Source organism: Chenopodium album, chromosome 14 (assembly GCF_948465745.1).
Source record: "Chenopodium album chromosome 14, dcCheAlbu1.1, whole genome shotgun sequence".
Classification (NCBI taxonomy): Eukaryota; Viridiplantae; Streptophyta; class Magnoliopsida; order Caryophyllales; family Amaranthaceae; genus Chenopodium; species Chenopodium album.
The window spans coordinates 8168647-8184433 of NC_137847.1; the positions used below are offsets into that span (position 1 = coordinate 8168647).

The 15787-nt window shown below is 31.9% G+C and overlaps 3 protein-coding genes across 3 annotated transcripts; 2 read left to right on the forward strand and 1 right to left on the reverse strand.

Annotated features, from left to right (window-relative positions):
* Window positions 1–222: 222 nt before the first annotated feature.
* Window positions 223–870, reverse strand: LOC145577707 (F-box protein At3g07870-like). Its single transcript, XM_081635173.1, has one exon. The coding sequence runs from the start codon at window positions 868–870 to the stop codon at window positions 223–225; it is 648 nt and encodes a 215-aa protein (XP_081491299.1).
* A 1449-nt stretch (window positions 871–2319) lies between these two features.
* LOC145577708 (beta-galactosidase 15-like) lies at window positions 2320–6577 on the forward strand. Its single transcript, XM_081635174.1, has 17 exons — window positions 2320–2487; window positions 2639–2847; window positions 2998–3064; window positions 3157–3249; window positions 3396–3539; window positions 3648–3736; window positions 3852–3957; window positions 4050–4137; window positions 4246–4364; window positions 4459–4620; window positions 4715–4911; window positions 5016–5122; window positions 5230–5339; window positions 5434–5661; window positions 5789–6003; window positions 6088–6364; window positions 6467–6577. Exons 1-17 carry the CDS (start codon window positions 2320–2322, stop codon window positions 6575–6577), a joined length of 2490 nt encoding a protein of 829 aa, XP_081491300.1.
* A 1499-nt stretch (window positions 6578–8076) lies between these two features.
* Window positions 8077–12019, forward strand: LOC145580011 (20 kDa chaperonin, chloroplastic-like). The gene is made up of 6 exons (XM_081637327.1): window positions 8077–8233; window positions 8796–8973; window positions 10510–10689; window positions 10785–10940; window positions 11444–11521; window positions 11645–12019. The coding sequence occupies exons 2-6, from the start codon at window positions 8800–8802 to the stop codon at window positions 11819–11821; spliced, it is 765 nt and encodes a 254-aa protein (XP_081493453.1). The 5' UTR covers window positions 8077–8233; window positions 8796–8799; the 3' UTR covers window positions 11822–12019.
* Window positions 12020–15787: the final 3768 nt, after the last annotated feature.

A 15787-nucleotide genomic window follows, 5' to 3' on the forward strand; every position in this document is an offset into this window, starting at 1 on the left:
GCACCTTTCAGTTACAATTCTGTTACAAGTTGTATGAGCTGGCAATATTCTGTTATGATTAGATTCCCACGCTTTGGGTGATGCATAGAGTTTGTTAGAGATTCTTTTTCCTGATGTATGCTATATATATCAGCTAGCTTGTATGAGATCATCAGATTTTTTCTAATAAAAATTTCTCTCCTATCTACTCTATTTTCTCTGTAATTTTTCAGAGTTCTGAGTTCAAGAACTCGAATAGATTGGAAATGGGGCATCCCCAATTTCTCTCCATTTATTCCCCGTTCCAAGATCATATATCTCGACCCGTCGTTTCGACGGCGGGTCTCTTTTCTTGTGAAAGATGCGGAGCACTTTGTAACGATTGGTACGCCCGCAGAGCCCGAAACCCGCCACCACGTTATTATCGTCTGCAGTGGTGGCGGGTTTCGGGACGACAATCACTTGACGCGTGATTGGATTCCAAATCAAACTCGGCTCTCCGGTTTTCACCCCCCTCAAACAGATCAACCCATTACACCCATTTCCGAGTTGAATGTTCATATTTCGAATACCAACCATATGATCACGAGAATTCGTTGTAAGCTGCATCTTAGCAATGCCACAACTTTGCCGATCGATTACAGAAATTTTTTCTAGTTTTTGCAGCGAAGATGACGTTTCTTTAACTTTAAGGAATACAGTTGTTGGCATATGATGAGAATATACTTGGTAGAAATAAGAATCCGAGATTAAAGATCGCCATGATTTGCAGACAAACTTGCAATTGATTACCGTTTTTAGGGGTAATCTTCCCAAGATGTTGATCAATATGCTACCTGGTAGATCTGATACTTTTGCAACCCCAGAATTTGATGATGATGATTCTAACATCAGAAATTTGAATTCTGAATCTTGTTTTTGTTTTTTATTTGGAAACATATGATAAAAATATATATATATACGACTGTGTTTATTTACAATCTATTAATCTGATGATAAAGTAAAGGTGTTATAACAAATCACTTTTTAATTTTATGTCTATGTATTCATAAACGGCTAGTGTATGATACAATTTGAAAAATATTTTTTTAAATTGGATGAAATACTAAGATATACAAAGTACATACTAGGAGACTCTTATAAGTTATATAGCCTTGGTAATTTTATATATGTAAGACAGTTTAATTTCTTAACTAAACACCAACTCATAATTAGACAATAGTAAAATAGGAAACTTACACAGTTTTAATACGATTACAAGTCGTAGTCCTGATATGTTGCAAAGTCCCAAAAGATAAAATAATGAACTAATTTAAGAGAGAATTTATATATATATATATTTTTATATATATATATTTTTAAAAAAAAAAAAATCTTATATACTAATGTACTATGTATTAATAAACTGTACTAATGTATTAGATTTTAGGTAACAATCAACCACTTTTTATGATTCAATTTGAAAAATAGTTTTTTAAATGGGATGTAATACTAAGATATACGAAGTACATACTAGGAGAGTCTTATAAGTTATAGCCTTGATAATTTTATATATCTAAGATGTTTAATTTCTTGACTAAAGACGAACTCATAATTAGTACAGTAATAGGAAACTAACACAATTCTAATACGATTACAAGTCGTATTCCTGATATGTTGCAAAGTACCAAAAGATAAAATAATGAGGATTTTGAGGAATTAATTTAAGAGAGAATTTTTTTATATTTTTTTTTTTAAAAAAAATTCTTTTGGTTGGTTGATGGATGAAGAGACAATCTTCCGATTTATTTGTATCACATATTTTTAAAATTTATTAAATTAACTTTAAATTCTTAACTTACAAACATATTTTTAAATTAATCCATTAAAATTAAATAAAATTTTAAATTTATCTACTAAAGGAATTTTTTATTAATTAAATTAATTAGGATAATAAAAAAATAAACCCTCATAAAAATAAAAATAAAAATAAAAAGACCAAATTATTATCACTCGTATTATTATTTTATTATTTTTTTTTGACAAGAAACCAAATTATAATTAAATACACACGAAGAGATATATAATACAGGATAATATACTACTATAGATTAAGTAATGCGTAGTAATTACCAAATTAGAGGATAAAGTTACAGGCAAAATAGAATTCTATGTTGATGTTTTATCTAGTTGGATAAATTATCCAGGTTTATATGCTAATAAAAGTAGATAGATATTAAGGATAATATTTATAAAAAAAATCTTATGATATCTAACTGCCTATAAATATTAGCTCAAAATTCCTTATTCTTCATCGTTCAATCATCAATTTTACGTGTGTTTTCTCATCAAAAGAAAAAGATGAAGATTCATACGATTTCTCTTCTCTTAGCAATTGTCACGATTTTTAGTGTTACACCTTCAGCATTAGGTACGGTTGTTTCTCATGACGGTCGCGCTCTTCTCATCAATGGAGAGCGTAAGATCATACTCTCGGGTTCCATCCATTATCCTCGAAGTACTCCTGAGGTACACTATCAACGTGACAATTAATTTTCTTTTATATATATATATATATATATATATATATATATATATATATATATATATATATATATATATATATATATATTTTATAAAGCTATTTTATGATGATTTTATTGATGTTTTTTTGGGATAGATGTGGCCGGATTTAATCAGAAAAGCAAAAGAGGGAGGTCTTGATGCCATCGAAACGTATGTGTTTTGGAATGCACATGAACCAGTTCGAAGGCAGTACGATTTCACTGGTAGGAACGACCTTATAAGGTTCCTAAAGACCATTAAAGAGGCTGGACTATATGCTATTCTTCGTATTGGTCCATACGCTTGTGCTGAATGGAATTACGGGTAAATACATATCTATAAATATTAGGATATATAGACATACATTGTTTTTACTATTAGAACTAGTAATGCGACAACTAAATCTTATTAATAGGAGTATTGAATAATTTATATTACGACTCTAATATATGTTACATGTCTTGTTTTAAATAGAGGGTTTCCCGTATGGTTGCACAACTTGCCTGGGATCCAGCTTCGAACTGATAACAAAGTGTTTATGGTAAACCTTAATTAGTCAATTTATCATGCATATTCTTTTTTAGACATGCAAATATTCTTTTCTTTGGCTATAATTATCACAAATTTTAACAGGATGAAATGCAAACTTTCACAACATTGATTGTTGATATGGTGAAAAAGGAGAACCTTTTAGCCCCTGAAGGTGGCCCGATTATCCTAACCCAGGTTCGTTTATCTATGGACTAACCCGAATTTATTAAAGGATAAAACATGGTCTCAATTAGTATATATCCTTGTTAGACCGTCTAATATAAGAATTTGTAGATTTTACATGCTAAAGAATTGTTTTATTTCTCTTTTAATGACGATAGATTGAGAATGAATACGGCAATATTATGGATCCTTATGGAGATGCCGGAAAAAGATACATCAATTGGTGTGCAAAGATGGCCGTAGCTCAAAACGTTGGAGTCCCATGGATTATGTGCCAACAAAGTGACGCACCCCAACCAATGGTACACATTATAAAATCTTACCAAATCAACAAATTTATTATTTCCAATTTAATAGTATGATTAGCATCTAATCTCATAATCACATTACATTTATTTCTCTAAAATCAGATTAATACTTGCAATGGATGGTATTGTCACGATTTCACTCCAAACAATCCCAACAGTCCCAAGATATGGACCGAAAATTGGACCGGCTGGTTAGTTGATTATATAACTTATTATAATGTTTAATTATGTTATATACTATACTAAATAATGTTCAAAATTAAAATATGAATTATATTTTTATGTTAATTTAACGTGAAATTATAGGTTCAAAAATTGGGGAGGTAAACTTCCACACAGGACAGCTGAAGATGTTGCCTATGCAGTTGCACGGTTCTTCCAAACAGGAGGCACTGTACAAAATTACTACATGGTAAATAAACGATTTCTCGAAAATTCGTACGTGCTCGAAAATTTAATGAATTGTTACCATATATAGCTAATAACTTGTGATTCTAATTTTAGTACCATGGTGGAACAAACTTTGGAAGAACTACCGGTGGTCCGTACATCACTACGAGCTACGACTATGATGCACCCCTCGATGAATACGGTATCTAACCCTAATTCATGAACAACATAATACATGTCTAGTAATTCTAAGAAATCAATTGAAGAATTAACAATTTTATGTGTTTAATTTGTATGATTCGTAATGTAGGAAATTTGAATCAACCTAAGTGGGGTCATCTCAAGGAACTTCATGAAGTGTTGCACTCGATTGAAAAAGTTCTCACTTATGGAGATATTACCAAAACTGATTTGGGCAACAATGTTACGGTACACAAATAATTAAACCTAAAGTTTACTAATATGAATTGCATTAGAAATTAGACCTATATATTTAACTTTGTTGTAATTTTAATATGTTTAGGTGACAACTTACAAGACTAGTGTGATCTCGAGTTGTTTTATTAACAACGATAACACATCCAATGATGCAACAATAACATACAACGGCAAAAACTTCACAATTCCTGCTTGGTCCGTTAGTATCCTTCCTGATTGCAAGAATGAAGTGTACAATACCGCTAAGGTGAGACTTTACTAACGTGCACATTCACATATAGCGCGAATTTTATAACTATTAGGTCAAATTAGTTAATTAACATCGATTTGATTGATTATAGGTGAATACACAAACTAACATCGTGGCAAAAATACCTAATGGAGCTGAAAAAGAACCAAGTGCTCTTACTTGGAGTTGGACGCATGAAAGAATTGGTAAGTTTGCCAAAGGCGGTAAAGGTGACTTTGCCAGGGATGTTCTCCTTGAACAAAAGGCGGTTACTAACGACTCAAGTGACTACTTGTGGTACATTACGACGTAAGTATTGTACAAAAATTAAATTTCGTTGTGATATTATCTAGATCTATCGATATATATTGGAACTAATATATGCTTTTGTGGTTCGAATTGTGATTGCTTAGTTTCCACCTTGAGAAAAATGATCCACTTTTGAGTAATGGCGACGTGAAGCTTAATATCAATTCAAGTGCTCATGTTCTACATGTTTATGTTAATGGCCACGAACTAGGTAAAAATTGATACTAATTTCGTTACATGATGATTATATTCACTTGATTTTAAGCCGATATAACTATGTAATGCAATCTAATTGTTTCTTTTCTAATTTTCGTGTAGGATACGAATATGTTAACACTTCTAACTATGTCTACACTTTTGAGAAGAAGGTCAATTTGAGAAGTGGGAAGAACATAATTGCACTCCTTAGTGCCACGGTTGGACTTAAGGTGTAGTACACATTTTATTAGCATACAAAATTGCAAATATATATAGGTTGTTGCATGTAAATTAAACCTAAGTTTGTAAATCTTTTGCTTGTAGAACTATGGTTCATTCTATGACTTGACACCAGTCGGAATAACCGGTCCAGTGAAGTTAGTAGGAAAGCAAGGGGCTGTGCTCAAGGACTTATCTAACCATGCTTGGACATACCACACTGGTTTGGAAGGCCTCGATCATGATCATCTCTATAGCGAAAAATCACTTTATGTCAATAAGTGGAGGACTAGCCATGGCATGCCCATTAACACTCGAATGATATGGTACAAGGTAATAATAACACGCGCAATCCTTTAATTAATTAATTCGTCTTATCTATTCTAATTATTATTGTTACATGTATGTAACTTGTCATGTGAAATATAACTAATTGTGCTTGATGATCGTGTTTAATTAGACGACATTCAAGCCACCATTGGGAACAGACCCCGTCGTGGTGGACTTAAGTGGCATGGGCAAGGGAGAAGCTTGGGTGAACGGATTGAGCATTGGGAGGTATTGGCCTAGCTATGTATCGGACAATGACGGTTGTACACTCGAACCTTGTGACTACCGCGGTGAATATGATAACAACAAGTGCCTCACCAATTGTGGAAAACCCATCCAAACAGAGTAAATTTGCGTCTTTCTATCTAGTATACCACTTATGTATAGACGTTCATTATGTTAATTGTTTTATTTGTTACATATATGTAGGTACCATGTACCACGGTCTTTCCTAAGGGGTGACGTGAACACCCTTGTTCTATTCGAGGAACTCGGAGGTAACCCAACAGGAGTTAACTTCAAGACCGTCCGTGCAGGAGGAGCTTGCGCGAATGCATACGAGGGAAATTTGCTAGCGTTGTCGTGTGAAGGCAGGCCAATTTCTGGTATAAAATTCGCTAGTTTTGGTGCACCTCAAGGACTTTGTGGCTCTTTTGAGAAAGGTTCTTGTGAAAGTGCCAATGATGCTAAGAGCATCCTTACTAAGGTACAAATATTTTTCACGTTACATATCATAATACGAATTAGAATTATTATTATTATTATTAATTATTATACGAGTTTTAACTTCGGTTTTTAATTTTGATAGGCTTGCGTTGGCAAAGAGTTTTGTCTAGTGGATGTCTCTGAGAAGACTTTTGGTGTGGCTTCAAGTTGTGGAGACAAAACCAAGAGACTTGCCGTGGAGCTCGTTTGTTAATTATAATTTTTGCCAATTATTTTTAGTTTTTAGGAGTTACAAATTATTCTTTAAGCAATTATAAGTATGAACCATATTAGTATTTACTTTCGTCATTGTTATTAGAGATATTAGCGGGTTAATTATATTTTTATAGAATGTTATTGTCTTTTATTTAACATCATCAAGCTTATTTTCGTTAATTTCTTGATTTGTCATATTTACGATGCTTTCCTATAGCCTTGAGTACAAGCAATTACATAACTCCAATACTCGTATTAGAGTTTCACTCAAAATAACTAAGTTGTATAAACATCCTTTAGAATGTTCTTTGTGGAAAATCTTTGGAAGATATCAAAAAAATAAAAATAATAATAAAAAAATAAATCATCTAAGGTGTACGATTTTGAGAAGATATCTATGATAAAAGTTTAAAAACTTAGAATAAGATAGAACAAACCACATCTCTAATATAAGATGAGATCAAAGGCCTAACTATTGGTTGGAAATCGGCAGCAAAAAGGATAAATTTGATCAAAGGCCTAATCATTTCTCTAAAATTACTCCGATCCCTTTAACCTAAATAAAAGTCTTAGGCCCTTTTCAGTAAAAGTAAGTTCAATTCAATAAAATTCAGTTTTCTTAAAGAATAATTATAATAGAAAACAAAAATAATTTAAGTTCTTCATATAAGGTGAAGTGAACAGGGCCTTACTCTAATTTTCTTTTAAAAACTTTGTTCTTAAATAAAATTGTCATTTCACATATATCTATTTAATTTCTTTTTTACTTTTAAAAAAATCAATTCCTACTCCTTGTAATGTTAACTCAAATAAAATTTTATCGAACCTGTTATTAGTCAAGCCTATACAAATCTAGGTGAACTCGTAATTTCTTTATTCAAACTTGACATAGACCCCTAGACTTTTGAGATTCCGACCTTGATTCAAAGACGAGGCTTTTTTCAATCTTTAAGTTTATTTATAAACATACTCTCACAGCCTCGGCCGTTCAAATTCGATCTAACTTAAGACACGCTACCTAGAGTGACTCAAAGTACTCTAGTCATGCAATCAGAACTTGATACTCAACCGATCCGAATTCGACCCAAATCCTAAAAAAAAACTTGGCCCAACTGATGCAGACTCAAACCAAACTAAGATTAACCCCCTAACATAACATGAGTTGAAACCGACTCTAACCAAAATATAATTAAAAATTTTATCTTTTTACACCGAATATGAACTGACTCGAAATCTCAAACCAATCCGATTCGATGTAGACCAATCATTACACAAATCCGATGTGACCGATCCATCCATAACCAATCCAAACCCGACCAATTCACTATATTTTCGTATGATGTGCCCGTACAACCATACCTCCAATGGATGTTAAATAAAATAAACAATAAGTTGAGAATTGGACAAGAAATGCAAGCCCATCCAAAGACCAATTAACATTAACCCATCTATTAAAACCATTCAACCCACCCACCCAACGTTACAATTCTAGAACTCTCTTCTTTAACCAATTTTAAAACATAAAAACAAAACAATCTCCTTGAAACTTCTAGGGTTTCATTCATTATCCTTCCATCATCTAATCTATCACACTCTCTCTCCTTCTCAACTCACTCACTTCGCTCTTTCACATCTCTGTTCATCAATTAAAGAGGTTTTTAATCATTCATTATATATCAATTACATGTTTAATCATCTGTTTTTCTCTTGGATGAAATTGTTGCACAATATGCATGAATTTCTATGCTTGTTTTTGTTAATTGATTAATGAGGATTTTTTAATCAGCTATGTTTGAATTCTGGGTGTCATTGTATAGTATGTGCTCACTAATGTGTATTATTTGAGCTAATTTCAATTTTTTCTGCTCATTCTTGCTAATGGGTTAATGGGGTTTTTAGGCAATTTTATGTTGTGGGTAGTATTGTTCGATTACAAAGTATTTGCTACCTATTATTGTTAGTGGGTTAATGGAATTTTAATTTACTAATTTCAGAATTGTGGGTTGTATTGTATTGTATTGTATAGTAATTCTCTTCAATTTTTTTGCTAGTGGGATGGTGTGTTTATGCTGAATTTCAATTTTATCTGCACATTATTGCTAATGGGGTTTCTTTTTTGGTAAAATTGAATTGTGGATTGTATTGTATTGTATATGCTCTGCATTATTGTTGGTGGAATAATGTTTTTTGTTGCTATTTTTGAATTATGGAAGCAGGAAAATGGCAGCAGCCCAGCTTACAGCAGCAACTGTTTCAAGCAGGAGTTTACCCACTTTTGAACGGTTTAGGCCTTCATCACTTAAAGTTGCCGCCTTTGTTCCGTTGAGACAAGGGCTTAGCCAGAGGTCTTTCCGCCCTCTCGTTGTTAAAGCTGCTACTGTTGTTGCCCCTAAGGTACTTTGCTTCATTTAATTTGGCTGATTTTCATATTTTGGTAAGTTAGTTTTGCATGTGATTTGTCGTCCAAGAACTGTTATAATTACTGGAATGTTACTTGACATTTTCCTGTTAAGGATTCTAGGTGTGATTGTGGCATGATTATATATGTTGGTTGTCGTTGTCGTTGTCGTTGTCAAGCTAGCAATGATGTTGAATTGAATAGGTTGAGTATTTTGTATTTGTGATTTCATTGGATGAAGGAATTATTGCAACTAAGTAGACAATTTGATGTTTGATAGAAACAATAACGAAGTTTGATAATTGTTGACTTGAATGTTCTAAATTGGTGATTACATTTGATGGAGGATAATTGGGGAATAAGTATTCAATTTGATGTTTTCTAGAGGCAATGATGAAGTGTAGAAATATTTGTTTTAATTGTTCAACATTATTGAATGCATTGGATGGTAGTATAATTGAGGATGAAGCGTTATGATTTTAAAGTCTGTTGTTTCCATGCATTCATTTTTTTCTTTCCTACGAGGTTGGTGCAAGCTGATGTGATTCTAGGCGTCTAGCCGTGCATTAGGGTGTGTTGGTAGACGATGATTTTAAAGTTTAAATTGTTGAGCTGCAAAAGCAATCCCCCAATTAGAGCTGTTTGATTGTGACGTTTTAGGAGGAGAGACTTCCTGTCATTCTTTTTAGTGAAGAGTTGTTTTAAGGTCTCTAAAGTAGTAAATTATTGTAATTTGTAGATGTTTTGTCAACTGAGTTTTGTTAATTTTAGGGGCAGTCTAGATTTTGGGTGCTCTGGTATAGTATATATGCCTTTTTTTTTTTTTTTTTTTTTTTTGGTTGTTGAAGTTTAAGATACATATATTTTCATCGTCTATTCTGTGTAAATCTCTGATCAGTTGTATAATATACTGCTCTGCATTAAGAGGTGCCTTGGCTTCTCGCTTTGTGACTTGTTGATAGCTTGTGTTGAGTCTGTTGACTACTATCCATTATTGATGTTATTGGCCCCAAAGTTTTCTATCTTTGAACGTATAATTATAGTTGTCCATGAAATTATAAACGTTCTTTGTTGGTGTTTAATAGCTGAATTCTAATTTTAGACCATTATTTGCTGAAACTATGAATGGAGTATATTTATAAATGATAGTGTAAATTTATATTTGCTAGAATTAGGTTATTAGCTGCTGTTAAGTTTGTACTAAGTACTAACCCCATTCCTTGGCATAATTGTACAAGGCTTCCATGTAATTTGAGGTTGAATGTTAGGTGCTATTTATTATTATTTTTTTTCTTTCAAAAAATACACTAATATTGATATAAACAAGAAAGATTGATCATGAACTTTTGGTGTAAGTTTTGTTCTTGGATACTACATAGTCGGGTAGTGACACTTGTAGGCATGTAGCACTTTTGGATGTCAAAAAGTGTCCTTAAGTATTGTGTAGATTGTTATTGCCTAATGAAAAACAAGTTTTCTACTAAAGTTTGATAAATTACTGATCTACTCATTGTGTTGATCAAATTGAACAGTATACTGAAATTAAGCCTCTGGCTGATAGAGTGTTAATCAAGATCAAAGAAGCAGAGGAGAAGACCTCTGGTGGAATATTGCTACCCTCAACAGCTGTGACTAAGCCCCAATCTGGCGAAGTGGTAGCTGTTGGAGAGGGCAGGACTATTGGGAAGAACAAAGTAGAAATCGGTGTCAAGGTAACTACTTATATGACTAACAAATGTTTTTTTGGTGCTAATACATTTTGTTTGCTGGTTGACAAATGTTTTCTTATCTTCTTCACTTGGTGCAGACCGGTACCCAGGTAGTATATTCCAAGTATGCAGGGACTGAGCTGGAGTTTAATGGGACAAACCATCTGCTATTGAAGGAAGACGACATTATTGGCATTCTTGAGACAGATGAAATAAAGGATCTTAAGCCTCTGAATGAGAGAGTTCTCATTAAGGTCAGTGTTTGAGTACCGTATTATCAATTTTTATACAAGTACTACTTATTTGTGAAATCTCCCCTTGGGTGATTTATCTCATCACTATCACCTGCCATGTTTTGTTATGTTTCTTTTTTTAATCATTTGATTAGATGTATGAGCAATACAAGAAAATTGCATGTATTTAGTTTTGGCACAATCAGATGGTGACTTTATTACCTGAAAAACTATTGGATTCAACGGTGCAGTATCTAATGTTATCAATAGTCCGATGATTTAGAAAATAGACTTAAAAGGGGTTTATTACTTTTGGTCTGTGCCTATATGATAATCCAAAGGGATTTGGAATGAAGCAATTGCTTGACTCCATCATCCTTGGATTTACATGTTTGCAAATATTCCATCTTTTTCTAACCGTTGTGAGATTTAATTGAATGGAGCATGCATTTTTCTTTATAATTCTCGTACTTTTGATGGAAGCTGAATGTTTTATTGAATACTATTGGTGCCTAAACTTATAGGTTGCTGAGGCTGAAGAGAAAACTGCAGGAGGTTTATTGTTGACGGAGGCATCGAAGGAGAGGCCCTCAATTGGCACTGTAATTATCTCCAATCTCACTTGTGTTTGTTTATGTCTTCCTTTCTTTAGGAGTTTAGGGGTGGCCCGGTGAGGGTGTTAGTCCCACCTATTTCTTAATGGTTACAAATTTTTTGTGGAACAGGTGATTTCCGTTGGGTCTGGTCCCTTGGATGAGGAGGGAAACAGAAAACCATTGTCAGTTTCACCAGGAAACACAGTGATGTATTCCAAGTATGCAGGAAGTGAGTTCAAGGGCAAAGAAGGTTCTGACTACATAGTGCTTCGGGCATCTGATGTTATGGCTGTGCTCTCATCTTAATCTCGGATCCCGATATGTAAAAGGAACGTTTAGGTGGTAATGATTTTTGTAGCAGCTTGCAGGATAATTATGAATCATGAAGTGTCCATATAGTTATGCTTGCAATTTTGATTGTTGAGTTTCACATTTCACTTTAATTATGTATTCTTGAACCCAAAAACGGAATCAATAGAAATACAAAAGGGTTCTGAATGTGAAGATTGGGATTTGGGGCTCAAATATTTTTGAATAATTAGCCATGTTTGTTATATTCGTACTTCGCTAGTTGGGACTCTTGGGAGAGGACTCTTTGAAAATAAGGTTAAACATGCTGTAGTAGTACAGTTAAAACATGAGCTGAAGAAGGCTGATTTCGAATTTCAATATTTTTATTTTTGGTCTATCAATTAATTTCCCTAACACAAATCTTATATTACCTCAATTCTTGAAAATTTGACACACTATTCACATGGGGCAAATAACTTAACTTTGACTAGGTTGTACTAGTATGATTAATATGTACGTAGTGTTAAATTTGGAGTGAGATATTGTTAGAAATTTTAACTTTTTATGATTTTTAAAATATATTAAAAGTTAGAAATACGCATGGTAGAAAATGCAAAATCAAATGAGTTCAATTTTTAAAACATATGGAGTATTATTTCAATAAAAAATGTTACAACTACAATCTACAAGAGTGCGTTTTATTCATTTCACTTATTAGAATTTACTTTACTTGAACTTATTAAATATCGATAACATTATAGAATTCGTTTTAGAGATTAATCTTGGAAGCTTATATGATTATAAAAATTCATATGAACTTAATAACTCTTATGTACTCCATCGAGTTAAATTAATATACATTTTTTATAACTGTCCTTTGTTATTATTTTTGGAACAGGTTCCGCGGGAGACCGTGAACGGCATGGTGAGGACTATTCGTGCTTTCCGAGCTACTTATCGGAGAGCCCTCGTGGCTTAAAGAATGATCGAGCAATTGGAGAGCATAATAATAACCTGAACATGATCTAAGATGTTGTCATTTAAAGTGTACTTGTTTTTTCAACGAACTACTACAAGATTATAGTTGGGTCATTTCCAAATTCACCCAAAGAATGATGGGCTTTATTGAGTAGTAAGGGGCACTATGAAATTCAATAGTAATATCAAAGAGACCTATACAGGCATAAGAACAATATCAATGCAAAGCAAGCAAATAAGAGGGTAGCTAATATGGTATCACTCGGCGCTATAGTAAAGGGTAGAATGGGTACTCCCCTCACCGACCTCGGAAAAGACTCGGCTAAGTGGTCACGTATGCCCTTATATTGGTTTTTCCGAATTCAATATTATAAAGTACTGTTTGAGGCAAATTGCTTGCTAACAAGTTTTTTTTCTCTTCGTGCTAGTTTATTGACATGTAGATATACGATCTAAACAAGCTATCAAAATGTCATAGCATCTCTAAACTTCACCATGATTCAATTAATGAAATAAGAACCAATAATTAACAAAAAAAGGAATTTTTGTAAAAGTGAAAAATTAACCCTAAAATTTGAATAAAGAAGCTAGTTTTTTAAAATAAAAATGGTATAAGTGAAGAATTACCTTCTATTTCAAATTGATCCTCTATAATTAGCAAATTCTGACGAAGTATTGTCCAACTTCCAATTTACTGACGAGATCAAATGTTCAAAAAATTTAATGAAAATAAGAAAGAGAAAGAAGAACATGAAAAATTAAAGAAACAATGATTTTACAGGTGCTTGTCTGAGTCCAGCGGAGTATATTGGACTAGTTTTACACAAAGTTATTTCAAGTTTAATAAGTTCAAATAAGTTCTATTTAAACAAAAAAATAAATAAATAAATAAAATTCAACTAAGGGTCTGTTCACATTTACTAAACTGAGCTAAAATGAACTGATTGGAGCTGAACTTAACTGATTGGAGCTGAACTGAACTGGATAGAGCTGAAATGAATATTTTATGAGAGAAGGAAATTAGGAGCTGAGCTGAACTAATTGAAGCTGAACTGAACTGAACTTAACTGATTGGAGATGAACTTAACTTAACTTAACTTAACTTAACTGAACTGAAATTAAGCTGAAGTGAACAAGCCCTTAAGTTAATTACTAATGCCTACACCACCTCCCTCCCACCACCACCACCACCACCACCAATTTACCTCCCTCCCAAATAAATACATATTATATGTATATTACCATTGTTATCTTCTAAAAAGTTTCATTTTATGATTTCTCTCTTCAAAAAACCATCATCCTTTTTATGTTTTTTCTCCAAAAAATTTCATCATATTTATTTTTTCTCTCCAAAAACTTCATCCTTAATTTTCTCTCTCTAAAGACCTTCATATTTTTCATCATAGAAATTTAATCATCATCTATTCATGTAACTTCTTATGGTAGCTTCATTTTTAACGCAAATCATTGATGAGGTACTAATTAAATCTCTCCTTTTTTCATTTCATTGATTTGATATAAGTGTTAAATATTGATTTGATCTAATTTTTTCCCCTAAATTGATTATCAAATCTTAGAAAAAAAAATTAATATATTGATTGAATTATATCAATATTTGATGCACTCTTGTGTTGAATTAGTTTATGGTGTGTTATTATATTATATAATTATTAGACATAAATAATTGAAAACAGAGTGTTGTTGTCTTAATTTTTCTAGATAGTTATATATATTTCGTCAGATTATTGAGATGTAAATTTAGTTTAGTGTGCAAAATAATTGTTGAAGGATGTTCACTTTCTTTATGATATATATTCATTAGCATATTAGTAAATGATCATTCACATATTAATATACGAGCATTAAATTTCTGATATATGTTCATATATTGTCATCTCCATCAATTTTTTTCTCTGGAATAATTAAAGATTTTGAGTAAGAATTTGTGACTTCTTACACTTTTTTTGTGGAAGTAAGTGAGTCTTATAATTGTAGTTGAATTACGTTATTGTTTGATATTCTCTAATTTTGTGTTAAGGCATGATTTTATATTATTAATTGTTAGCCTAAGATTTTAAAATTTGTGTACAACTTGTTTTAGTTCTTATAATTGTTATGACTAATAATGGAAATTTCTTTTTTATATCATTCATTCTCATATTGATAAATGTTCATTCACATATTAATTGGTGATCATTCCAATTTTTTATAAATGTTCAATTGGATTGTTATATAAGTAAATTCTCATATTGAAAAATAGTCACTTAGATTTAAATTCACGTTCATTTCATTCTCTTATTTAGAAATGCTCATGAGTCTCATTTGGATATTGCTACTACATGCATGAAAATTGTTTATTGATAGATGTTTATTCAAATATTAATACATAAATGGTTCATCCTTGCTTGGATATATGTATATTCACATATTTATATAATGCTCATATGTAAAAATCATAAGGAATAATAATGAAATTATTTGCCACTGAAATATAGAGTATAATTGTGCTAATTTTCATAATTAGTTGAGCTTTCGTAGAATTATTGATATTTGAATTAGTTTATAATGAAAATGATTTTTGGATAAAGGTTCATTTTCATTTTGATATATGTTCATTATGATATTAGTATATGATCATTCGCATTCTTACCTTAGATAAGATCAACTAGGGTTTAGTCTTGAGAGAACACTACCCTAGTTTTGTTTATGATAATTCAGATATTAATGAATGTATAATGGGATTTAAACAATTGTTCATTTAGATTTAAATACGTACATGTTCATTCTCATAATGAAAATAGTCACATAGACTATAATAATACATGTTCAACTTCATATTAAATTAATATATACATACATTTTAACTTTAATATTGACAAATGTTTATTCGAATATTGATACATAGATGTTCATTTGGATATGTGTATATTCACACATATATTAATGTATATTTACACATATATTAATGTACATTCACAGATCAAAAAATGTTCAAAAATCATC